The sequence below is a fragment of the Phyllostomus discolor genome, chromosome 4 (genome assembly GCF_004126475.2).
Source record: "Phyllostomus discolor isolate MPI-MPIP mPhyDis1 chromosome 4, mPhyDis1.pri.v3, whole genome shotgun sequence".
NCBI lineage: Eukaryota > Metazoa > Chordata > Mammalia > Chiroptera > Phyllostomidae > Phyllostomus > Phyllostomus discolor.
The window spans coordinates 59,292,599-59,319,038 of NC_040906.2; the positions used below are offsets into that span (position 1 = coordinate 59,292,599).

At 34.6% G+C, this 26,440-nt stretch overlaps 1 protein-coding gene across 1 annotated transcript in view; it reads left to right on the plus strand.

Annotated features, from left to right (window-relative positions):
- The window catches only part of KCNH7 (potassium voltage-gated channel subfamily H member 7), a 480,501-nt gene that overhangs the window by 302,343 nt on the left and 151,718 nt on the right, over positions 1 to 26,440 (plus strand). Inside the window, 1 exon segment of the mRNA XM_036023387.1 lies at positions 14,031 to 14,186. Within this exon segment, the coding sequence (XP_035879280.1) occupies positions 14,031 to 14,186 (156 nt within the window).

The following is a 26,440-nucleotide window of genomic DNA, read 5'->3' on the forward strand; positions in this document are numbered from 1 at the left end:
GATGCTGCTTCATCGTCACTTGCCACTCACTGATGGAGTTTTGTTATGAGCCTGCAAGCAATTGATTTATTATGGTCTCTATGCAGTCAAACCTTTCTGCTAATGACAATCTGTAATTTCAGCCACTGCCCAACATCGCCACCGCAGCATCACCTCAGATTATCAGGTATTAGATTCTCACAAGGAACTCACAGTCTAGATCCCTCACGTGTGCAGTTCCTGGTAAGGTCTGCACTCCTGTGAGGATCTAATGCTGCTACTGATCTGACAGGAGGTGGAGCTCAGGCAGTAATGCAAGCAGTGGGGAGCAGTTGTAAATACATTGATCACCTGCTACTCACCTGCTCTGCAGCCTGGTTCCTTATAGGCCACGGACAGCTACTAGTTTGTGGCCTGGGGATTGGGTCCCCTGGAATAAAGAATACATTAGAGCTCATTTTAGAATAATTGTTTTTCACTACTCTCCTGTAAAAAATTCTCTTAAGAGTGTTAATCTATTATATCATTATGAAAAATTAACATATCTCATGATCCTCCACTTTAGTAAAAGTTCATATTTTACCTTGGAGACCTGGAAAAAGCAGAGACAGATGGAAAAAGCATGGAAAGAAAGAAAAGGAAACATTAGATGCAAAAAAGTCAAGTACAAATTTTTCTAGCTTCTCACTTGTACCTCCACCTGGCTGCAGGTATCCAGGAGTGGCACTTTTCCCCTTCCAAGACACCTTACAATCCCCTTTGCTTTTCCAATAAACTTTTCTTTTTACTGTTTACTTGAATTTCATTGGTTTCATGTTTGTTTATATATCATTTATACATTTGTTTTTATTTATAAAATTATAAGAAGTATAAATCTATGAAATTTAAACTTAGTTCAAATTTCCACATTTTAGAGGAATATCATAAAAATAATTAAATTTCCCCGGCTGGTGTAGCTCAGTGGATTGAGCGAGGGCTGGGAACCAAAGTGTCCCAGGTTCGATTCCCAGCCAGGGTACATGCCTGGGTTGCAGGCCATGACCCCCAGCAACCGCACATTGATGTTTCTCTCTCTCTATCTCTATCTCCCTCCCTTCCCTCTCTAAAAATAAATAAATAAAATCTTTAAAAAAATAATTAAATTCAACAGAAAGGATTTCTGAGGATTTTTTTTCTTTAAATGAAATAGATACATTCCTCAGGTTTGGAAACACTGATACAGTGAATGCCTAACAATGGGGATTTAGGTTGTTTTCTGTTACTTTACTAATACAAAAAATGTGCAATTAGTTTCCTTCCTCAAATATCTTTGTGTGTTTGAATAGACTAATAGGCTTTTTCATTCAAGATCAATAAAACTGCCTCTTTGGAAGTATAGCGTGGGAGAGAGGGAGAAGAGTTAGCAAACATGAAAGAAAAATAACCAACATGTGTTGGTGGAAAATGACACTGACTTATTTTTTTAATAGCCATGTTGGCACATGTTGAAACAGGTTTATGTTTACTGATTTTCTTATTAACTCTGTTGATTAGAGAATCTGAGATGTCTATCAAAATTGCATTGCAAAAAGAAACTGTTTTGAGAAATGTGTTAAATATTTGGTTTGAATTAAAGAAAAAATGCTGTTTCCTTAAAGAGGTCTTTGTATCTTAAGATTGCCGTACTTTTTTTCTTCTAGGGCAGGTCTCTAATGTTAGTTTTTAATCTTTGAAAAGTGCCATCCCAATCCTGGTCTACTAGAAAGAAATGAACTAAAAACTCCCAAGCATTCACTAACACAATCAGCTCAAAGAAGAATAACCTTCCCTTGGTGACCAAAATACAAAAAAGCAGTTTAGCTTGTGGTTCCAAGAGTGGAAATTGAATAGACAGATTTAAGAGTTAACCGGTCCCTCTGAAAACCCTCCAACAATAGGAAAAATAATAGCTCACATTATTGAGTTTTGCTCCATGGGTCTCTCTCAGATAACAAAGGCTCTGGTAACTTCCCATAGTAAAGAGTCTCAGTTCTAAAATTACAATTCCCAACCTGTCTCAGGTCAGAATGCAATGGGGGGCCAGCTTCAGCCTTCTACCCTTTACCTTCTCCTCACACCGTGGTTGCTAGCTGCTCCCTTCAAGGTGGAAAGTGAGAGAGAGGAAAGGCCATTGAGCAGGAAAGCTCTTACCTGGCTGGCGTGTTTGCCCTTTCTAGGTCTGGCAGATGGTCAGAGCTGATGCTGTCTCTCCTGGACACCTGGAGAGCTCTTTAGAGACCTTGTTGCCATCCTCCCTCCCCTTTTGTCCCCAGAATGCCCCACCACCATCCTTCCAACTTCAGGGAGCACATTTCAAAGGTCTTGGAATGGACCCTTAAAGTCTCCTCACTAGGTCTGGCCTTGGAAGGTGGCAGCTCCTGAGATCAGGAAGGAAGGAAACCCACAACAATGATCCTGTCATCTCCAAGGAAATCCCTTCCCCAATCCACTCACACCACTCTCCTCTTCACTTCCAGCCTATTTTACATCCTTGATGTAAAGGTTCTAGAGCTATTTCCTATGTAAATATGCTTGTGTGGGGAGTAAGGGGGTCATTTACACTTTAGTCATCTCATATATATTATACTAGAATATCATATCAGTGAAGACTGAGATAGAGAGCATCTCATTCAATACTTTTGTACAGATATTAACTCATTTAGATTCCAAAACAGTTCTATAAAATAGAAATTGTCCCCATTGTACAGATAGGTAAACTAGAATGTATGTAGACTTAGTAAATCACCTGAGGTTTATTCAGCAGGTAAAGGATAGAATCGAGATTCAGATTCAGACAGTTTGCTTGAGAGCTGATACTCTCAAACAATAGATTATACACTACTATCTATAGATACTGTGTACATGGAAAATCAGTTAATACTGGAGTGAGTTGCACTTGGTCAAAGGAACAAAAAATACAAAATTTCCACATCTTGCAATAAAGTTAAACTTTTACTGAGTCTTACTTACTAGTAGGACTTTATGGAATACAAATTTAGAATAAAATAATTTGAAAAAATTACTCCACTTATATATTAATATGCCACAATATCTCTCACCTATATGTGCAAAAGCTCATCACCTCCAAATCTTCAACTATCACCCCAGGTTTCTGTACACCTTTTCAGTAAAACACCTTAAAAGAATTTTCCATAATTATGTACATGTCTACTCCCATTTACTCTTGAATTCATTCCAAACAGTTTCACGGACACTAATCTAGCAAAATATCTCTTGAAGGGGTTTCTTGTGATTCCATAATCTTTTCTCAGTACCCACTGTGCCTATCGGCTAGATTTTTACAGTCAATCATGCGCTCCATATGCAGTACTCCTCCTCTTCGCCCCCGGTGCACTGCACACTGGCTTTTTCTCCCACTTCCCTGTTCCTCCACAATCTTTACCAGTTCTTCTTCGCCTTCTTTTTTGTTTGATGTTACAATGCCTCTGGTCTCCAGCCCCAAACTTCTCTGTCTCTGTTCCCTACATGACCTCATCCAGTCCCTAATGACTCTCTTGTCTTGGACCAATCTCTGAACTGAACTGTAGTCTCCTATATCTAACTACCTTCTGGACATCTTCCCTTGGATATCTAATAAACAATTTCAAAGTTAACATACCCCAAAGTCTGGATTTACACAACCCCCAAAGCCACCTCCTCCTACAGTCTTCCCCATTTTCGTAAATGGTATCTTCATTCCTTCCAGTTCCTCAACACCCAAATTTGGACTTGTCACAATCCCTCTCATTCTCTCACACAGTTTGCAATATATCCACAAATTCTGTAGGCTCTACCTTCACAACAGCTCAAACAGACTTCTGCTCAATATCTTCTGTGACACCATCCTATTTTAAACCATTCTCATCACTTGTTAGTGCTACTGTTATATTTTCCTAACTGGCCTTCCTGCTTTCATCCCAGCCATCCCTACAAGCTATTCTTTATACAGAAGTCTCATAGATAGTTTTAAGTTGGATCATGCCAAACTCCGTGCAAACCCTCCAAAGTCTTTCTGTTCAAATTCAGAGGAAATTTCCAAATCCATACATTAAGCTTACACATGGTGTGGATCCCTACTTCTCCTTTGACCTTACCTACAGTCCAACTACATCCTACCTACTACCGCCACACCATACTAGTCACACTGGCCTCCATGCTGTTCCTTGAGCTTACAGTTATGCATGTATCTAAAGGCTTTTGCACTTGCAGGTTTTTCTGCCAGATGCACTCTTTATCCACAGAATCGCATAGCTCACTCCATCACTTCCTTTATGTCTTTGCTTACATGTGATTTGACAGAAGCATTCTCTTACCACTTATTATCCATCACCTTATTTTGCTTTTTCTGTCTTTGTTGTGCTTAATTTTACTTGATGTAGTAGATACTTATGTGTTCATTAATTACATCTCCCCTAGTAGTAGGATATAAGTTCCATAAGTGCAGGAGCTTGAGTTGGTTTCTTACTGCTGTCCTTCTCATCACCATCTGAGAACACAGAATAGTGCTTGACCCAACATTTGGTGTGTAATAAACTGATTTTGAGGGACATAAGGAGGCACTGTCAATATAAAGACTAAAATAAAACATCTTTAAAGCAGCTCAAACAGAAGAGTCCTGGCATTTTATTTCAAAATGCAACTAGGAGCCCTGGCTGCAGTAGCTCAGTGGATTGAGCACAGGCCTGTGAAACAAAGGGTCCCCAGTTCTATTCCCAGCCTAGGGCACATGCCTAAGTTGCAGGCCACATCCCCAGTAAGGGGCATGCAAGAGGCAACCACACATAAACGTTTCTCTCCCTCTCTTTCTCCTTCCCTTCCCTTTCTCTAGAAATAAATAAATAAAATATTTAAAAAATAAAAATAATAATAATAATAATAAATAAAATGTAGCTAGGCATATACCACCAATTTACCAATAAAGAGGTAATTATTCAAATCACCCAGGGTTTGAATGTTCTGTGGGTACAGTTAAAAACTAACCTTGTAGACAGTTTGTTACAATGATCACTGTTCCTCCTAATGATCCTTTCCCATTTTGAGGATGTTTTCACTCAGGACACAGCATGAAAATAAACCTAATTTTAAATAATATTGGTATAATTACATGTCTAATTTAATAATTGTTGGATAATGTTATTATAAATAAGCTTGTTAATAAGCATTAATTTTATTTGAATATAAAGTTCATTTTAACAAGACTAAACTTTTTATTTCTAGATTTCTTTAGTTTCCTCATTTATGCATAATTGATGTGACCATTTTTATTTCTTCTTTGCTAGGCTACTGTTGGCTGAATTATGTTTCCATGTTTCTTGCCCCCAGTGTTGCATTAAAAAAAAATATTTAGAAGCACAATGTAGTGACTTCTTAGGACAATGTTACTTTATAAAGTAGTATCTTAATAGAATTTAAAATTTGTAGAATTATGCAAGCTAAGATGTTTTTCCCCTATATAGTGTACTTGATTCTCCTTCTCTTCTTAATTCCATATACTTCTTTCAATATCTGCTTTCCAGGAGGCTATGGAAGATTGGTGGAGATATTAAATCCAAAAAGTAAAAGAGAAAAAAAGTAAATGAGTCTTAAGTTAAATTTAGAGAAGATATATTGCTTAAAAGAAATAGCCAGTAAACAGTGATACTGAGCAGAAATCCCAGATTAATTATACTTATTAAATCTGCTTTGGGGCCAAAGCATATAGATGAACTTTTTTTTAACAAAGCACTGTAATTTTATGGTTTTAGTACCAGACAATAAAATTACAAGCATTAGTATTGAAAGAAATGATTTTTGCCCCCATTACTGAAAGCAAAATTACTCTACTCTATTACAAACTTGTTAGATCTCTATCTTCATGTTTTTATTGACTTCTCACAAATCTGTGCTGTATGTTTTCTTATACAATAAGCATTATATCTCAAATGTTGAAATATTTTTAAACTACTAAGTAAAAAATCTGCAAATTCTGAATGCTGTTCTAAATGATCCAGGATATATTTTAAATGTTAAAATCAATATGTATTTTGGTTCATTAACAAAATACATACTGGCTATTTCTAGCATCTCCACAGACTCTCTGTTCAACCAATTTGTATTGTGATGCCTGGCCTGAAGCACTTCTAATTTTAGTTCTAACAGAGCAGTCTTAAATTGCTTATTTTCTGTTTACTAAAGTTATCCGGCTTGTTACCATGGAAACTGTGACAAGTGTTCTAGCTAACTATTTTATTAAATAAATTAAAGATGGGCTGAAGACTGTGAAGGTGCAGCATATCATTCTTAAAACACACTTTCCCACATCACTGAAACCATCACCATATTTGTAGAAAATATGAAATTAATTATATATAAGGTCTTCTACATTTTGAAATTGGGAGGATATCCACATTTCAAAATCTGAATCATAACTGGTACATACGCTTCTCTAGCTTACAAAGTCTATTTTCTAAAAGTGTTATTATAAATGAGTTTCTTGGAAATTAGAATGCATTCATCCATGGAAATTATTTCATAAATAATAATTAGATCCACAGGCCCACCCATAAAAGCCCTTCAACCTCTGATGTCTCAACCTATAACAATACTAGCAGTAGCTTTTGTTCTCAGCTCTGGCAATAGCAGCCATGTTATAGGGGTGAGGAGGAAGGAAATAGTTTTCTTTTACTTATTTTGTTTTTGAGTCGGAACAGAGATGCACACAGTTTTGGAATACTAGCATCCACCAACCTTCCCAGATGCTGAACCTCCAACTACATCCTTCTGTTATTGACCTTTGCCCCTGTCACCAGCCTTTTTGTGTCTTTTTGTTTTCCTGTATCTCCCTCCGAAGTTCATGCAAGGCCTATTTTGCTCTCAATCTGCTCCTAACTCTATGTTGAACCATCACTGTGCTCAAGAGTCAAGGTGATTTCAACTACTCTTTTATTTATTTTTTAACATTTTAGTTATTTATTTTAGACAGAGAGGACTGGAAGGAGAAATAGAGGGAAACATCAATGTGTGGTCGCCTCTCCTGCATCCCCCCTCAACTAGAGACCTGGCTTGCAACCCAAGCTTGTGCCCTGACTGGGAATCAAACCTACAACCCTTTGGTTTGCAGGCTGGCACTCAATCCACTGAGCCACATCAGCCAAGGCCATCAACTACTTTTTCTAAAAAAGAAAGCAGTTGGGCTGAGCACTGTCTCTGGAGGTTTACTGACTTGTATCAGGTTCCTTAACTGACCCAAAGACCCAGACAAAGGGGTCTCCCTATGTGTAGGTGGTTCAGGGAAGAAGTATATGAGTGGTATCCTGGCAGAATACAAGTGGCATTAAATAAGTTCAAGTTTAGAACATACTCAAAGATGTGAACAGACTTACAAGAACCACAGGGGATCTTCCAGGCACCCTGGGGTCTAGAATTGGCCAAGAACTACGACTTTTGAAGGGGTTGCTCTCCAGGACCTGTGGCCTTGGCAAGGTTGGTGGCACTGCTTGTTTTACTCTCTAGCACTTTTATCTCTTGCCAATGCCTCCTACCAGCCAAATCTTCCCTGAACCCAGAGGCCAAAAGAGCTAGGGACATGCTGGCCATATCATACCCCAGCTGCTTTGGGGTCTGGAGTAAGGCAAAAAAAAAGCAGAAGATGGATGGGGAAAGAGTTGTAGGACACTTCCATTTGTGACAGCATGGATGGGTCTTGAGAATGTCATGCTGAGGGAAATAAGTCAGACAAATTCAGGAACCATATGATTTCACTCATGTGGGATGTAAAACTGAAAGCAACAAATGAACAAACAAGATGAACAAAATCTCATGGACACAAACAACAGTATGGTGGTTTCCAAAGGGAAGTGGCGTGTGGGGGTAGTAAAGGGTAAAGGAAGTCACATACACAGTGACAGAAGATTTGACTTTGGATGGTCAACACACAATGAGATATACATATGATGTATTATAAAAATTGTACACTTGAAACCTATACAAATATATTAACCAACGTCACCCTAGTATATTTAATTAAAAGTGTGAAAAAAATGAAAACAATGACAAAACACACTATTACTTGAATGGGAACTTTTCCTGAACCTTTTGTACTTTAAAATACAATACTTTTGCCCTGGCTGGCATAGCTCAGTGGATTGAGCGCAGGCTGGGAACCAAAGTGTCCCAGGTTCGATTCCCAGCCAGGGTACATTCCTGGGTTGCAGGCCATAACCCCCAGCAACTGCACATTGATGTCTCTCTCTCTCTCTCTCTCTCTCCCCCCTTCCCTCTCTAAAATAAATAAATAAATAAATAAAATATTTTTTAAAAATACAATACTTTTAACCCAAACAAATCTCTAATCTGTGATATTTCTATCACCATGACTAAAAAAATTATTCAAGACCTTGAGAACATTATGCTAAGTGAAATAAGTCAGATGAAGGCAAATAGCTTATGATCTCATCTATATGTGGACTCTAACAAACAAAATAAACAAACAAACAATAACAACAGCAAAAACAAAAGCTCTTAGACACAGAAAAGAAATGGGTGGTTGCCAGGGAAGGGATTAGGAGGGGTGGACAAAATGGGTGATGGGGGTCAAAAGGTACAAACTTCCAGATATAAAATAAATAAATAATGGGCTGTAATGTACAGCATGGTAACTATATAGTTAATAATAATAGTGTATTGCATATTTAATCATTGCTGAGAAAATAAGCTTAAAAGTCATTATCACAAGAACAAAAAGGAAAAAGTAAATTAAATGATGTTAACTAGACACTGTGATCTTTTCACAATATATACAGATATTGAGTCACTATGTTGTACATCTGAAACTAATATATATTATATTTTAATTATATCTCAACAAAATATTCATATGATAAAAATATGAGGAATCTGCTTTAAGTCTGTATTCAGTTTTAAAAGTTTTCTGTTCAAGGTTAGGTGGTGGTGGATTGTAAATTGAGTCATCCCTTTGGTCATTTTCAGATGATTCTAATAAAACATATCTAATTAACCCTATAATTGTGTTCATAAAAGAATTTCAGATGGGACTTCCAGTCAAGATGGAGGCATAGGTAAATGCACTTCAGCTTCACCACAATGACAGAAAAAAATACAACTAGACCACAAAACAAATATCACCTAGAATAGTCAAAGAATCAAGCTGTTTGGAAGTCTGACAACTGAGGATTTAAGGAAGCCACATTCATCCAGACAGGTAGGAGGGGTAGAGCTGTGGAGACAGGCAGAGAAGTGCAGAGCCTGGGAGTGGTACAGAGCATCAGAAAGGGTGGTCCCACATTCACATGTGGTGGATAAAAATCAGGAGGAACACCTCACGAGCAAGGAATCCCAGCCTCAGGCCAGACCTCACAGCCCAGTGTTCCAGCTCCAAGAAGATAAATCCCCATAATTGCTGACTGTAAAACCAGTGGGTGTTGGGGCAGCAGAAGAAATTCCTGGATTTTCAGAAGACTCATCTTAAATGGCCCACACGAACTTAGGACTTACACAGACCCATCCACTGTAGGATTCAACATCAAGACAATGGCTGGAAGGTCATCAGTGTCATATGAGGAGAAAATGAAGTGACTGGAAACAGGAAGAATGCTGGGAGACAGCTTCCTCCTGGGTAAACCTCCAGAAGTCAACCAGAGGCATTATCCCCTCCCCAAGCCTTGCCCTGACACAGAGCTACAAAGCAGTGAAACATGTTGCCATACCCTGGCAATTAACTAAGGCTCCACTCCACACAATTTGCAGGTGACTTTTCTACAATAGGCCATGCTACTAAGACAGAAGGTCAAAGCAGCTCTACCTAATACAGAGAAACAAATACAGGGAGGCTACCAAAATTGAAGAGACAAAGAAATATGGACCAAGTGAAAGAACAGAACAAAACCCCAGAAAAAGAACTAAATGAAATGGAGATAAACTATCAGATGCAGAGTTCAAACACTGGTTCTCAGGATCCTCAAAGAACTCACTTAGTATGTCAAGAGCATAAAAAAAGACCTAGGCAGAAATGAAGGTTACATTAAGTGAAATGAAGAAAAATCTACAGGTTACCAATAGTGGTGTGGGTGAGGCCAAGATTCAAGTCAATAATTTAGAACATAAGGGAGAAAAAAGCATTCAATCAGAATAACAAGAAGAAAAAAGAATTCAAAAAATAAGGATAGCCTAAGGAGCACCTGGGGCATCTCCAATGTACCAACATCTGAATCATAGGGATTCCAGAAGAAGTGGAAGAGTAAGAAATTGAAAACTTATTTGAAAAAAATTATAAAACTTCCCTAATTTGATGAAGAAAATAGACATGTAAGTTCAGGTAGCACAGAGTACCAAACATGTTAGACCCAAAGAGGACCACGCCAAGACACATCATAATTAAAATGTCAAAGGTAAAGATAAAGAGAGAATCTTAAAAGCAACAAGAAAAAAGCAGAGAGTTGCTTACAAAGGAGTTCCCATAAGACCGTCAGCTGATTTCTCAAAAGAAACTTTGCAGGTTAGAAGGGACTGGCAAGAAATATTCAAAGTGATGAAAAGCAAGGGCCTACAGCCTAGATTACTCTGTCCAGCAAAGCTATCATTTAGAAAGGAAGGGCCAATAAAGTGCCTCGCAGGCAAGGAAAATCAAAAAGAGTTCATCATCATCATCAAACCATTATTACATGAAATGTTAAAGAGACTTATTTAAGAAAAAGAAGATAAAAACTATGAATGATATCCCTGGCTGGTGTAACTCAGTGGATTGAGCACAGGCTGTGAACCAAAGGGTCACTGGTTTGATTCCCTATCAGGACACATGCCTGGGTTTTGGGCCAGGTCCCCGGTAGGGAACGTGTGAGAGGCAACCACACATTGATGTTTCTCTCCCTTTCTCCTTCCCTTTCCCTCCCTCAAAATAAATAAATAAAATCTTAAAAAAAAAACTATGAACATTAAAATGGCAACAAGTTCACTACTATCAACAATTGAACGTAAAAAACAAACTAAGCAAACAAGCAGAACAGGAACAGAATCATAGATACGGAGATTATTTTGAGGGGTATCTGCTGGGATGGGGAAGGAAGAACTGGGGAAAAGGTTCGGGAATTAAGAAGTATAAATTGGTAGGTACAAAATAGACATGGGTATGTTAAGAATAGTATAAGAAATGGAGAAGCATGACCCATGGCTACGAACTAAGGAGGTAAATTGCTGGAGGGAAGGGGGTACTGGTCAGAGGGAGGAAAAGAGTGAAAAATTGAGACAGCTATAATAGCAAAATCAATGAAATATATTTAAAAAAACAGAATTTCATCTTTTTGTTGGAAGGGACCAAATTAACATAATAACATAGACAAAACTGTATTTTTATTTGCTGACAAATTACAAACCAAATAAAATGATTATAATTTGGGCATTGGAAATTTTTGACACAAAAGGAAACAATTACTGGAACATATATGAGAGTCAATAATTTACTAGTTTATGTCCAAGAAAGTAAATGAGAAACAGGAAATAATTTCCTTAATGCTAAAATCAAAATAACACTAAATGAGTTATCTTCATTGTTTATATACATGTATTTTATAATGATTTATATTTAAGCAAAACATATGAGGAAAGGCTGAGATTTTTTTTCTAAAAAACCAAAGCAATTTATAGATTCAATGCAATACCTACTAAATTATCAATGGCATATTTCACAGATATAGAGCAAACATTTCAAAAATTTATATGGAACCATAAATGGCCCTGAATAGCTGCTGCAATTTTGAGAAAAAAGAGCAAAGTAGGAGGAATCACAATACCTGACATCAAACTATATTACAAGGCTACTATAATCAAAATACCTGGTACTGGCATAAGAACAGACACATGGAACAATGAAACAGAATAGAGAGCCCAGAAATAAACCCAATATCTATGGTCAATTAATATTTCAAAAAGGGAGGGAAAGCATAAAATGGAGCAAAAATAGCCTCTTCAACAAATGGTGTTGGGAGAGCTGGACTGTTACATGCAAAAAATGAAAAACTCGAGCACCAACTTACACCATACACAAAAATAAATTCAAGGTAGATACAAGACTTAAATATAAGTTATGATACCATAAAAGTCCTAGAGGAGAACACAAGCAGGAAAATCTCAGATATTCCATGCAGCCATATTTTCACTGATATGTCCCCTAGAGCAAGGGACATAAACGATCCGAACAAATTGGATCTCATCAAAATAAAAAGCTTCTGCATGGCTAAAGAAAACAGCAGTGAAATGAAAAGAGAACCAACCATATAGGAAAACATATCTGCCAATGATACCTCAGACAAGGGTTTGATCTCCAAAATATATAAAGAACTCACATGACTTCTCTCTAAAAAGACAAGCAACCCAATTAAAAAAATGGGCAAAGGACTTGAACAGATACTTCTCCAAGGAGGACACACAGAAGGTCCAAAGACATATGAAAAGATGCTCAGCATTGCTAGTCGTCAGAGAGATGCAAATTAAAACCACAATGAGATACCAGTTCACACCATTGAGAATGGCCATCATAAACAAATCAACAAACAACAAGTGTTGGAGATGATGTGGAGAAAAGGGAACCCTATTGCACTGTTGACAGGATTACAAACTGGTGCAACCACTGTGGAAAACAGTATGGAATTTTCTCATAAAACTAAAAGTGAATCTGCCTTTTGGCCTGGCAATTCCACTGCTAGGATTATATCCTAAGAACCCTGAAACATCAATCCAAAAGAACCTATGCACCCCAATGTTCACAGCAGCACAATTTACAATAGCCAAGTGCTGGAAACAACCTAAGTACCCATCAGTAAATGAATGGATGAAAAAACTGTGGTACATTTACACAATGGAATTCTATGCAGCAGAAAGAAAGGAGTTCCTACCCTTTGCAACAGCATGGATGGAATTGGAGAACATTATGCTAAGTGAAATAAGCCAGGCAGTGAAAGACAAATAACATATGATCTCACCTTTAACTGGAACCTAATCAACAAAATGAACGAACAAGCAAAATATAACCAAAGACACTGAAATTGAGAACAGGCTGACAGTAACCAGAGGTGAAAGGGAAGGGGATAATAGGAGAAAAGGGTTTACAGGAGCAATTATAAAGGACACATGGACAATAACAATTGGGGGTAGAAACAGGGAAGGAGGTGGGGAGATATGGAGTACTGGGGGAGGGGAAGGGGAAAAGGCAGAAAACCGTACTTGAACAACAATAAAATAAATATTAAAAACAAACAAAAAAAGACTATACTTTTTTCCCTATACAAATTATTATACAGGTGGGAGTGAAAACATATGAGAATTAAAATTCTGTTATTCCGTAATGTAGTGCTCAAATCTCTCTGTGAATACTTTCTGAGTATTCAGATTTTATGCATATTTTATGTAAATGTATATACAAAACAATATGAAATTAAAAATCAAAGTATTATTTGAAGAAGTACAAAGTGGTAGTTGCAAAATAGTCACAGGAATGTAAACTACAGCAGGGGAAATATAGTTAATAATATTATAATAATTATGTATGGTACCAGGTGGGTTCTAGACTTAACTGGGGATTGCTTTGTAAATTATATAAATGTCTAACCATTGTGCTATACACCTGAAACTAATAATATTAAATATAACTTTAATTGAAAAAAATGCTAATTATAAATTATATGTACTGTATGTCTCTGTTTATATAATCTTTTAAAATGGAAAAGTCCAATTATTTATGGAATGATAGTATTTAATTTTAATAAAAATTGGAGGGGATTAGTGTATATGAAGATAATGTGGTGACTACCTGGGGGAAGGAAAAGAATCAAGGTTATGCAAATTCATGATAGAGAAGTTTCCCATATACCTGTGTTATTTATTGCAATAAAATAATACTATAGTGAGAAAAAATCAAAATATTTTTAATTTAATTTTAGTGACCATTTTAGAAAGGTTTATAGGGTTTTATTAAAATTTTAATATTGCCAATACTTCAAAATGTTGGCACATTTTAACCTAACACTCATCTTTCATTCCCTTAGGGTCCACTTTCATTTGCAACACTCACATAATTCCAGTGAAAAACCAAGAGGGCGTAGCTATGATGTTCATCATTAATTTCGAATATGTGACAGATGAGGAAAATGCTGCTTCCCCAGAGAGAGTAAACCCAATATTACCAATCAAAACTGTCAACCGTAAGTAAAAGTAGCATGTACATATTTGTTATATTGTTATTGAAATAATTTTAATACATTCTTTGCATATTTCGATTCTTAAAATACATTTATGCCTTAAGTAAAATAATTTTCTATGCAAAAAGCCATAGCTGACATTACGCTTTCGTTCCTTACAGAATCAATCAGCTGCTTTCAGAGCCATCTGACTTGCGTATATCATAGCAAATTTAACCACTCTCCTACTGATGGATGTTTAGGTTGTTTCCAAACTTTGGCTAATACAAATTATGCCCGAATACATTGTGCATGTATATTTTCATATATGTATATGTATATTTTGGAAATAAAGCATCTTCAGAGTAGGTTCTAGAAGTGGGATTCCTGAGTCACAGTTTAGATGCATATGTAATTTTTTTCATATACTGCAAAACTCCCCTCCTTATGGTTTGAACCATGTTATACTCTCACAAGCAATATATTGCTTTGCCCCAATGCAATACTAACAGAGTGAGCCAGCCTTCTTGATTTTTGTCATACTAGGTTGGTAGTATCTGGATTAGTTTTAGTTTACACTGCTATTATTTTGAGTGTGGTTCATGTAGTTAAGCACTATAGACCTTTCTTCTTCTGTCAACTGTCCATTTCTTGTATGTACTACAATTGGTTTTTTGTTGTTCTTTCAAATTTTAAAATAAGTTGTAAATCACTTCTTCAACAAACAGCTGGGTTTTTTTTTCATCTTTTTCCTGATTTTTTCCATGCATAGCCTTTTTTTGCAATTTGGCTAAATTTATCAACCTTTTACCATGTTGATTCTGAATTTTTTAATTATATTAGAAAAGGTTTAACCATGCCAATTTTGTAAATTTATTTTTAATTTAGAAATTGTATGACTTTTATATGTTAGGATCTGTGATGCATTTAAGTTTAGCTTGGTTTGTAGTAAAAGGTATGAATCTTATTTATGATTTTATCAATGACAGTCCACCTTTTCATTGATTAGTAAGTCTATCTTTTCACTAGTAATTTGAGATGCCACCGTTATCCCATATTCCTTTGTACTTTAATCCGTTCCTCAAATTTATTCAGTTATGTTGGTCTATTTTTCCTTCAGGGTCACAGTTGGGTTTTTTTTCAGATTTTACTTATTTATTTCTAGAGAAGAGAAGGGAGGGAGAAAGAGAGAGAGAAACATCGGTGTGATTTTTTTTCTTGAGCATCCCCCACTGGGAACCTGGCCCACAGCCCAGGCCACGTGCCCTGAGTGGGAATCAAACCAGCTAACCTTTGGTTCGAAGTCCACCAATCAATCCACTGAGTCACACCAGCCAGGGCAGGATCATACATTTTTAAATATACCATTAATATCTAATATGAAATGTTCTTTTTGATATTAATTTTCAGGGATTTAGAGTTATTTCTATCCTGACATTTTATATGAACTTTAGAAACAAAATATCTAGATAGAAAAAGTCCCTTTAGTATTCCCATTTATTCTTACTAGATTCACATTAATTTTATAAAGTAATTTTAAATTAAAATTTTTATGATGAGTTATTCTATACAAAATTGTATATTTTATAGATTTTCATTTTAAAGTCTAATTTTGGGGTGTTTTTTGAAGTATTTTCAAAATTTCATTTCAAAATCAATTTCATTTTGAAAATGATTTCTAGTTCAGTTTGCTACTATTTAACTTTTTGTTGTTCTTATTATAAATAAAATCTTCTCTTTTATATTTTTAAGGCTACTGATTTTTTGACTAGTTTTCATAGTATCTTAGTGAAATTTCTTAGTTTGCAGTAGCTTACATATTGACTCTCATGAGTTTTTCAGGTATCATATCATGTCAAATACAAATTGCTTTATGCTTTGCTTTAAAATTCTTATACATCTAATAATTGTCTTTTGTCTAATTCCACTGGCTATTACCTCCAGTGTATCATTTAAAAGATGTTGTTGGTGAGCATCATGCCTTATTTCTAATTTTTGTGTGCATGTCACCAGTGTTCCCAAATAATTGAAATGATGTCATGTGGACTGAGTTGAATGTGTTTTATAATTTTAAGAAAATTTCTACTGACTTATTTTCATTAAGAATAGTGTTTAAATTTGAAAGTTGCCTTTTGGCATCTATAGAATAAGTGCACTATTCTCTTTTCTTATCTTTATGGTAAATATTATTAATGGAATTTACTCTGGACTTTCAACTCTGGAAGGAACCATATGTGGACATCAGGTATTTTATTTTACAATGTGCTGTAGATTTAATTTATCTAGAGCTAAAGTATAATTTTTTCATCACTATTCATTAGGAATTCTATAATTTTTTGTGTATATGTTAAATTTCATCAGATATTGGTACCAATATTATAATTCCTTCAAAAAATAATGTGGAGTTTCTTCTCTATTTTTCTGTGCTACTAAACTACTTAAATACTTTGGGTATTATCTACCTTTAAAAGTTAAATGTGATACCTCTGTGAAATGATCTAGGCCTGGAACTTATTTGTGGAGTAGTTTTTTGACAAATTTATTTTTTTTCTCCAGAGGTTGGTCTAGTCAAATTACCCAGCTCAACAAGTGTTTTGCTAAATTTTATTTCCTAGAAATTAAGTATTTCATATCAATTTTTAAATTTTATTTTAACAGAACTATGCAAATTGGTCTTTTACAATAATTTTAAGATTTCTTCTCTTCCTATATTTATTTCTTTTGTGACATTTATTGGTTCTTTTATTTTTTTGTTTCCTCTAGCTAAAAGTTTTGATTAGTGCTTTTCTTTCTAAGGAACTAATTTTTACTAGCTTATTAATCCTATTAGTTTTCAAACTCACAAATTTCCTTTTATTTTTATTGTTTTTTATCAACTTAATTTATTGCCCTTTTCTTGCACTGACTTATTTTCATCCTTTCAATTTTTTTTGATATATGACCATAAGGCTTGATATTTTTCTATAAGCACTGGATAAGATATACCTTATAAATTCAGATATGTAGTATTTTCATTATCTTTTTTCTAAAAGATGTTTAAACTTTGTTGTCTCAGTTTTTCATTCAAGAATTTTTTTGCAGAGAGAATTTTTAATTTCCCAATAAGAACAGTATTTTTAATGTATTTAATAACTATAATAGGTATTTATATCTATAGACATGTTTTTAATAGTGACATGTTCTATGTTAAATATATTGTTTATGTTATTTTTGTTAGCTATTTTTCCAGTGTGTGTTTTGCTTGTTTTTCCTGCTGTCTTTTCATTTTAATTTTTAGCAACATTTGTATTTTTTCTAGTGGTTATATCTTTATTAAAAAAAGTTTATATGATGGTCTTAATCATTTCTGCTTCCCCTCAATGTATTTTCATTCCTTACTATGAGCAAGAATAAAATTAGCTTGTGTTTCTTTTTCTCCCCCCTTTTCACCATGTGATTTTATTTAATAATGTTATCTTAGTGCTTATCTTTGCAATCTGAAGTACACTTAGCCTTTTACCATTCAGTTTGTCAATTTAAATTATAACATTTGAGTGCTTGCTAGCACCAAAAAGACACTTAATGAGTTTATTTTATGTTTTCTTCTTTCTTCTCTCATTTTGATTGGTTGTGGTGTTTTTAAATAGTCAAGTTTGTGATGTTTACATACTTATCTCTCACTTTTTTATGGTTTTAAATTTCTAGTAAAATGTATTCAATACTCACACTAGTCTTTTTGCAAATGTTTTCCTAAATATAAGGGAGAACACCAAAAAAAAATTTATTTATTTATTTATTTATTAAAAATTGTATATATATTCTTACATGTTTAAACTTCTGTCACCTTCAAAGTACCCTCTATTTGATGCAATACACCTATCAAAAGAATTTTTTCACTGCTCAAAACAGTTTTTGAACTCATGGATTTTAATGCCTTTTAGTGCTTCTGCCATTTTTTGTTTCACATCTTCCACATTGGCAAAGCCTTACCTTTTGAGGGACTTTTTCTTCTAGGGAAACAAAAAAACATGTCATTCAGGGCAAGATTGGGTGAAAGGGAGGGTGGGGCACAGGGGTCATGCCATTTTTGGCCAAAAGCTGCTGAACACTAAACTCAGTGTGGGCAGGTGCACTCATAAATCACCCACCATGACATGGGCAAATGTGTTGAAAGAGTCTTCCAAAAAAATTCACTGAAGCCAAACACAGCCTCTTGCAATAATACCAACTGTTACACCGATACAGACAGGTTCCTAGAACACTCACCTAGCAGGGGAAGCCTGTACTACAAGGGGCCAAGATAATTCCAGCTTTCAGGGTCCTTGCTACTTGTATAACTTTTGGATTAAGTTTATTCTTTTCAGGAAGTGTTCATGGGTAAAATATTTTCAGAGTTCTTTCACAATCAACATTATTTTCTGTAACCTTTGCCCTTGAAGAACAGTTAGGTAGATATAATATATTTGGCTCACACTTCATTGCCTGTGAACCTTAAAGATATTGTTACACTCTTCTTGCATCAGATGTTGCTAATGTAAAGTCTGATATCAACCTACTTGACTGTCCTTTGTGATTTTAATATATTTCCCAGGGTCTCAGAAAATTTTAGAAATTAACTAATAGTAGTAGAATTAATACACTTCAATCAAACCAAGAGATACTTATAAAGTCTAAAATTGTTATAAGCATATATCTTGATCTGATTATTCCAACTCAGTTTTCTCAGATACAATATATACATCTTTTATTTCAGGAAATGTAATTATAACTTTAAATATTAATATTTTTTGTTTGCTTTTCTTCAGGGACTCAGATAATATATATGTTGGACCGTCTTTACCTGTTTTTCATGTCTTTTTTCTTTTTATTTACATTTTATTTTCTTGGCTTCTATCATTTTCAACCTTTATTTTTTGTGGGTAGATTGTAATGTGGTCTTAAATTTTTATGTGACTTTTGTATTTTTCTTTCCTGAATTTATCCTTTATATTTTTTTAGTTCTCACTTTGCAGTTTTTGTTTGTTCAGTTTTTACTGTGTTCTTAAATTCCTGATTTGTAGTGTACTGCATTTATTGAATAGGTGGTTTAAATAAATTTAAATTCATTTTTGTGTGCTATATTTATCTTTTGCTTTATAATGCAACTTTTAGCATACTTTTCTCTACAAAATGTATTTTATTTCCACCTTTTGTTTTTTATCCTATGATATCTTTGTACAACTATTAGAGTTTACTTGTTTATATCTATTTATGCAGGACTTTCCCTGGATTAGCATTAACAAGAAATCTGGTTGGGGAAAAAAAAAAATGTGTCTTATTCGAGTGCTTTCTTAATTTTTTAGTTCAAAGGCTCATTTATACATTACAAGGAGTTGGGCATTTTGTTTTATTTTGTTGTTTTTTGTTTGTCCTTTAAAATACAGTGGTACCTCGGTACTTGTCATTAAATCATTCAGTAACTCGCAACAAGTACCAAAACCGACAACTACTGAATAATGAAACGTCTTCTATTGCGGGGCAGAATTGCAAGTGTTACAAGTCCTAAGCAAGCAGCGAGTGCTGAAACATTTTCTTTTTTTCTCATCAAAAGGGGATGACTAAAGGATTTTACAAGTTCTAGAGCTGACAAGTACTGAGGTATGACTGTATATGGCAGTATCTGGTTTTTTTTCTTTGTCTTCTGATTCTTCTATTTCCTCTTATATCAGCAAAGGGACCAGTAAAGGGACATTATATTCAGCTTCAACCTTGTTTCCCTCTCTCCAAGGGGCAATTCCACCTTTAAAGTTCCTTCACCTCTCCAAGAAGTAGTGCTTTTCTGAGTCTGCTCTCTGGGGATTTTCAGACCACTTTCTATTGTCTACTAACCAGTACTCTGTTCATTCAGGTCACTAACCTGCTTTCAGTACTTTTTAATCAGAGTGCAGCCCTCTTGTTCTGAGAGTAAACCCTGTATGATACGTCTTCCATCACTCCAAGGAGACTTTTGTATTCCACTTTTCTCACTTAGTTTCTGCTTGACTCTACTGCAGTGTGTTCCATTCTGCTGAATTTGGGCATTTATTTCCCCACCTGTGTGTAAATTCAAGTTTGCAATGTCTCTTTCTCTAATAATTCTTTAGGCATAGTTTATGAATATTTTTATTCAATTTCCTATTGCTCTCTTTGATTTTTAGGGGGATCAATGAGGAAGCTGAATTTATGTATTGTCTGTCAGACAATACTGTATTGTCTATCATTGTCTGTGAGAAGCTGAAAGCCTTATTACAAACTTTAATATGTTAAAAAAGAAATTGTTATATTGTATATAAATTCAAATTACAAAATATATATAAAATTTAGAAACAACAGTATCAAAATTCTATGTTGTAAACCTTACTATACTACTAAATCAAATGTACACCAGATGAGAATTTTTTCAGCATGAGTTACTTCCTTAGGAATGTATAAATGACAGTACAATATTCAGTTAAAGCCATATTGTGACAAATATTTTAATATGATGCCAATATTCTGAGTATTTTACTCTGAATAGTCTCACACTTGAGGAAAATTCTCTATCAAAATCATTAATTTGTAAGTCTCTTTAGTAACACATATAGAAACAAAATTGAAGTGTCATTAAGAAACTATTGTGATACCAAAGTTTCATTCTTTTAAGTTTCTGACTGTTACAAATTTTTATGTTTTTTCTAACAAATTCAGGCATCATTGAATAATTCCTGATAATATACTTTAGGTAATGTCAGCCTGTATTTAGGTCATAATGTCAATAAGATCATTTGTTTGGGGGAATGCCTAGTTTAATTTCTTCACTGTCTTCACAAGTTCTTCATTTTTTCCATAGAATAGTTATATTGTATGGTTCATCAAATTGGATGGGAGTGAAAAAAAGAAAGTTGTATCAGGAGTATCTGCAGTAGCCCCCCAGGATATAATACATAATCTATGCTACTTTATACTGTGATTAAAATAGCAGCTCATGTACAAGTGATAGAAAATTCAGCAGAGATCATTTCTTACATTGTGAACATGAATGGTTTCCCTACACTGCAGCTGTCATTCATACAGCAAATCTTTGAAAAGAGTACAAATATGCAGATAAAATTGTTTCCAGAACATTACAAAGGCCCATTATTTACAACCAGTATATTGGGTTTATATTATACCCTTCTACCATTACACACTAAATTTCCCTTTACCTGGTGTCAGTTTTTGATGAGTTGATTGTTAGATCAAGCAGAAAAAGTGAGAGACAAATTATGCTTGGTAATTTCCGATACTATACAATTTCTACTTTGTAGTATGTCTGATCTTTGGCAAACTCCTGCTGACTTTTTCTTCAAGTATAACTTGTTATAACTATAAAATAATGTTTTTGACTATTTCCAACATTGTTGTTCTTGGAGTAGTTTAACAAACAAACAAAAAAGAAAAAATGTTAAATGTTGAGACATCTTTTTTTTGCAGAAATATCTTACCTTCAACATACTTAATGTATTATCTAAATAAAGAATGTGTATAGGGTTTAAGTGAAGGGTATAGAAACAAGGTAACCAAGATTTGAATTTCTGTACATTTAAATCTCTCTCTTGAATTGTAGACAAAATACAGGAAAAACTGTGAAGTGATAGCACAAGAAACACAAATAAAATGAACTATTAAATTTAGAATACTAAGTGAAAGTAAAGGAGGTAAACACAATAGAGAAGATGGATCATAAAAAAGGCATTATGATAAATGGGGCTGAGTAAATTCAGGAACCTAGAGATTTGCTTTCTAGTTAATGAAGTGGTGGATCATTTTTCAATCCACATATTTAGTTTCAGGGTTAGCAACTCTACACAAGAAAAGTGAACCACATTCTCTAGGAAAAACTAATTTTTAACAAATTTATTCTGTGTCAGTGATATAGGACCAGTAGCAGATAGATGACTCATGTGCCCTGGAATGAAGCAAGTATGAGAAAAAGGATTGTTTTGATAAACATATCTATCAAATTGATAAGTACTACACAGCTGAGTCAAAAAATTTCTATGTAATACAAATAAGTACCAAATAAAAGATATAATTAAATGTTTTATCTCATTGATAGCTTCTATAAAAACTTTGCAATCTAAAGAAAATGACAATGACACACACTAGAAAATAAAATTGTACTCTTCTACCAACCAGAAGGACACATCTAAAGCAAGTAATAGCAATGGAAAAATTAGTTCTCTTTTTTTTTCCTCTAATGTATCTTTTGCTATAAAATATTTGCACAATGTGGAATATAACCAAATCATGTGTTCTTCTAGCTTATACTATTAGTTTCAAAAAGAAAAATAAAAAAATTGTCAAATTTAAGAAAAGATTGCTTTATTATGTTAAAGTACTTTTTAAGTTTCATTTTAAGTTATTTACAAGTATATTCGAATTTTGTATTTCTTCTCTTTTATAGCAGGAATCTAGAATCACCAAGCTGGTTTACATACACACATACAAAAAAAATTACACATATTTTAATTTGTTAAAAATCTCTCAAGAGAGATTGAAAAAACTTTTTTGTTTGTTTGTTTATTTTATTCATTAGATTTCACATGTAAGTGAAATCACATACTATTTGTCTTTCTCTGATTTGGCTTATTTCACTTAGCATAATTCTCTCTAGGTCCATCCATACTGTTGCAAAAGGTAAGAGCTTCTTCTGTTTTAAAGCTGAATAGTAGTATTCCATTGTGCAAACATACCACAGCTTTTTATCCACTCATTGGCTGATGGGCACTTGGGCTGCTTCCAAATCTTGGCTATTGTAAATAACACTGAAATGAACATAGGGGTGCATATATTCTTTTGAATTTGTGTTCTGGGTTTCTTTGGATATGTTTCCAGAAGTGGAATCACTGGGTCATAAGGCAGTTTTATTTTTATTTTTTTGAGGTAACTCCATACTGCTTTCCACAGAAAACCTATTTTAAATAAAAAATTATTAATTGAACAATATATTTCCAAAGAGAAAATGAATGCATTCTATGTTTTAAATTGTTCAGCTCTAGTTCATAGCAGGTACCCCCAACATTTTGCAAATAGTAAGTACCTAATATATATTTGTAAAATATATAAAGAAATAAATATTATTATTACATTGAGTAATTAAGTTCTTTTCCCTATTGAATCAGCATTCACCAGATTGTCTGTGTCAGTGATTCTCCAAGTGTGAGACCGTCAGCATCACTCTGCAACATGTTTGAGATATGGGTTCTTGGGTCTTACACCAGAAGAACTGACTCAGAAATACAGAATTTCAACAATCCATATTTTAACAAACTTTTTGGATCATTCTGATGCCCACTAAATTTTGGAAACTACTGGTCTAAGCTAATTAATGTTTATCTAAAACTATAAAGATAAATTTTAAGTGGAACTAAATGTAAGAATTTAACAAAATAAATTTTTGTAGTTTCTTACACTTACAGTAATTTTTAAAAGGGAACTTTTTATTTAATCTTATTAAGCTACTGTAATTATCTTCCATTATCTTTGAAAGGATTAAAATTATACTCCCCAAATCAAGACAGAATTTTACTTTCATCCTTACCAAAATAAAAGTTTGAATTACTCTAAAAGCTTTGACTGAGGCTAAGTCTACACATACAAAATACAGTTGGTAATTTAGGGAATTATCTAGCTAATATAAGCCCTTAAGATGTATTTATATGCTTTGTACTCAATATTATAAATAATTGACATAAAATACATATTTTCCTGAATAGCTGCATTCTCCCTCAAATTTGTATCTCAATTTTCAGACCTCACTAAGGAACAAAGAAATTTTCTGTATAGCTGGTTTATAAAAGGGCATTCACAGTGTTTTTATTATTCTCCACTGGAGCTGAAAGTCATTCTTTAATTCAAAGATGAAGAGCCTCTATAGTAAAATAGAGTTTCCCTCAACAGGAATTAGCTAGAAACAATCTATTATTTAGATGAATTTAATTAAAATTTTTACAACATAACTAATGTTTTCTATTATGTGTTTGGAAGTTTTGTCTTTTTAAAGATTAAATTTGATATAGAAAAAGGATCCATAATGTGGTTGCTAATGGAAAAGTTTAGTCATATGTTACAATTAACTTTATATCATTTCCCCTAGGATTTGAGCAAAATTATATCTCTAAAATCAAAAATTGCTGGCAGTTGGAAAGAAGTATGCGCTATCCCTTCACTAACAATGAATGCTAATGATCACTTAAATCAGTAAATCCACACCAGAGTCCCTACTTGTATATCACTTGGAAGATTTTGTTACTTAGCAACCCTAAATAAGGCACAGTCCATACTCACACATTTGGGTAACTGGTGTTTGTGCCATTTGTATTTAGAATATTCCATGAAGAGGGACCCTGTCAATATTACTACTACTTGGTCATCCTAGGTCAGTCTAGGTAAACATGTTTTTATTTTCACACAACTTGAATAGATTGTTTAACTTGGCATTTGGAAAAGGAAGAAATTCATTGAAGAGAAACAAAATAACAGTTTGGGTAAATCATTGATTTATTAAGCAGTTATTACATAGAAACCTAATTTTTATATATGTTTATATATTTTTAAAATATATACATGTATTTATTAAAATATATACATATATACATATAAATATGTATAAAATGTGTATATGTATATATACATATTTGCATATGTATAACGTGTGTGTGTATATATAATATGACCTGGCCAGGTTGGAAGCAGTGCCTCTCAGACATTTGTGAACCTGTTCCAAAGGTTCTCTGCTGGTGTAGCTCCTGTGCTTGCTTTCACACATGCTGCAGCCTTGACTTGCTGACTCCCACATAGGTGTGCTGTGCACTATTGGGTCAGGACTCACATTGCTTCAAGACCCCAGTTCAGTCCTATTCCTACAGCCTTATTGTAAGATCTTGCCTTTTCTCTGCTCTCACCCTTGGAAATGTCAAACAAGTCTTAGTCTTTCAAGGCATTACTCACCACATCTGCTTCTTTGAAGAGTCCCATGTTTAGTTTCAGGTTCACTAGGTCAGTGTACTCCCTGGTGGTCTTGTGTTGTCACTGATACCAGAACCAACCTGCTCTGTTTGTCACCCACAACTCAGGTTAGCTAATCCAGCACTGAATGCACATGGAATTGTACTTTTTCCCAGCCTACTGCTGTCTGCTGCCTTCTTTGACAGTAGTTGAGGTTGCTCTGGCAGCCCATGGACAACATTGTATACCTCCTTACATAGTTAGGAGTAGGAAGGACTCTTTGCCTTCCAGGTACCTCCACAAAAACATTCTGCCTAAAAAGAAAAGGCAGATATGTTGACTATATTCCCTGTTTCTCCCATAAAATTTGAAATGGCATTCTCTCTGACTCAGAAATTAGTCACGTTTCTTTTCACATCCAGAACTCTTTAGCTATAGAAAAAAATCACAATGGTTTTAAGGCTTTCAACAAGTGTCAGACTTTTGAATACCCTGATTTCAGAAAGGTAGATTGACACTTATTCAAAAATCTTTATTTTGTGTGGTAATAGCTGATAGTAGACTTAATTTAGATCATTGGAGGTTTTTTTAGACCAAAAGCTGGCTGTCCTTCCCCTTTGTACTGTGCCATGCAGCCTGACACCTCCCTCAGTGCTGGAGCCATGCTGGGGAATATCGTCTGATGAGGGCATGTGGTTTTGCTCCTCACTGAGAATTGTCAAAGACAGGGAACTGCCTTACCCAAGGATATGGCCCTTCCCATGGCTTGGCTCTAGCCAGTGACAGGTGATGAAAGGATACAAAGTCCCGATACCCTGCCGTCAGTTTGGCATGATTTTGAAGGGTTCTCCAGCTCCAGAGCTCTAGGAGGACCTGCTGAAGCTTCAGCTGCATTTGCATAACAGTTTCCATTTGCTCAGTCCTGCCTTTCCCCCTTTCTGATAGGCATGTCTCCTGAGAACACCCATGAAATGCTCTGCACAGTCTGTTTCCAAGGTTCCAAGTGAAGACTCTTCTTCCCAACCCTAATTCTTTGTAATGGGAAATATCTCTACTTATGACCTTTATAACATCCCCCACTTCACCTGCTGCCACACGCATGCACACACACACATGCCTGCTCCTTACCCCACTGTCTCCTTTGATCTGCGTGACTGCTTGAGTTTCTCTCTACTTTTAAGTCCTTAATTCAACAAACTGAAACAAGCAAGGGTAAAATGATTTAATTTACATTTAATTGGGTTTTAATTATTACATAATCTAAGCTCTAAGACTCTGTAGAAATGATGAGAAATTGAACTGAGAGAATGATT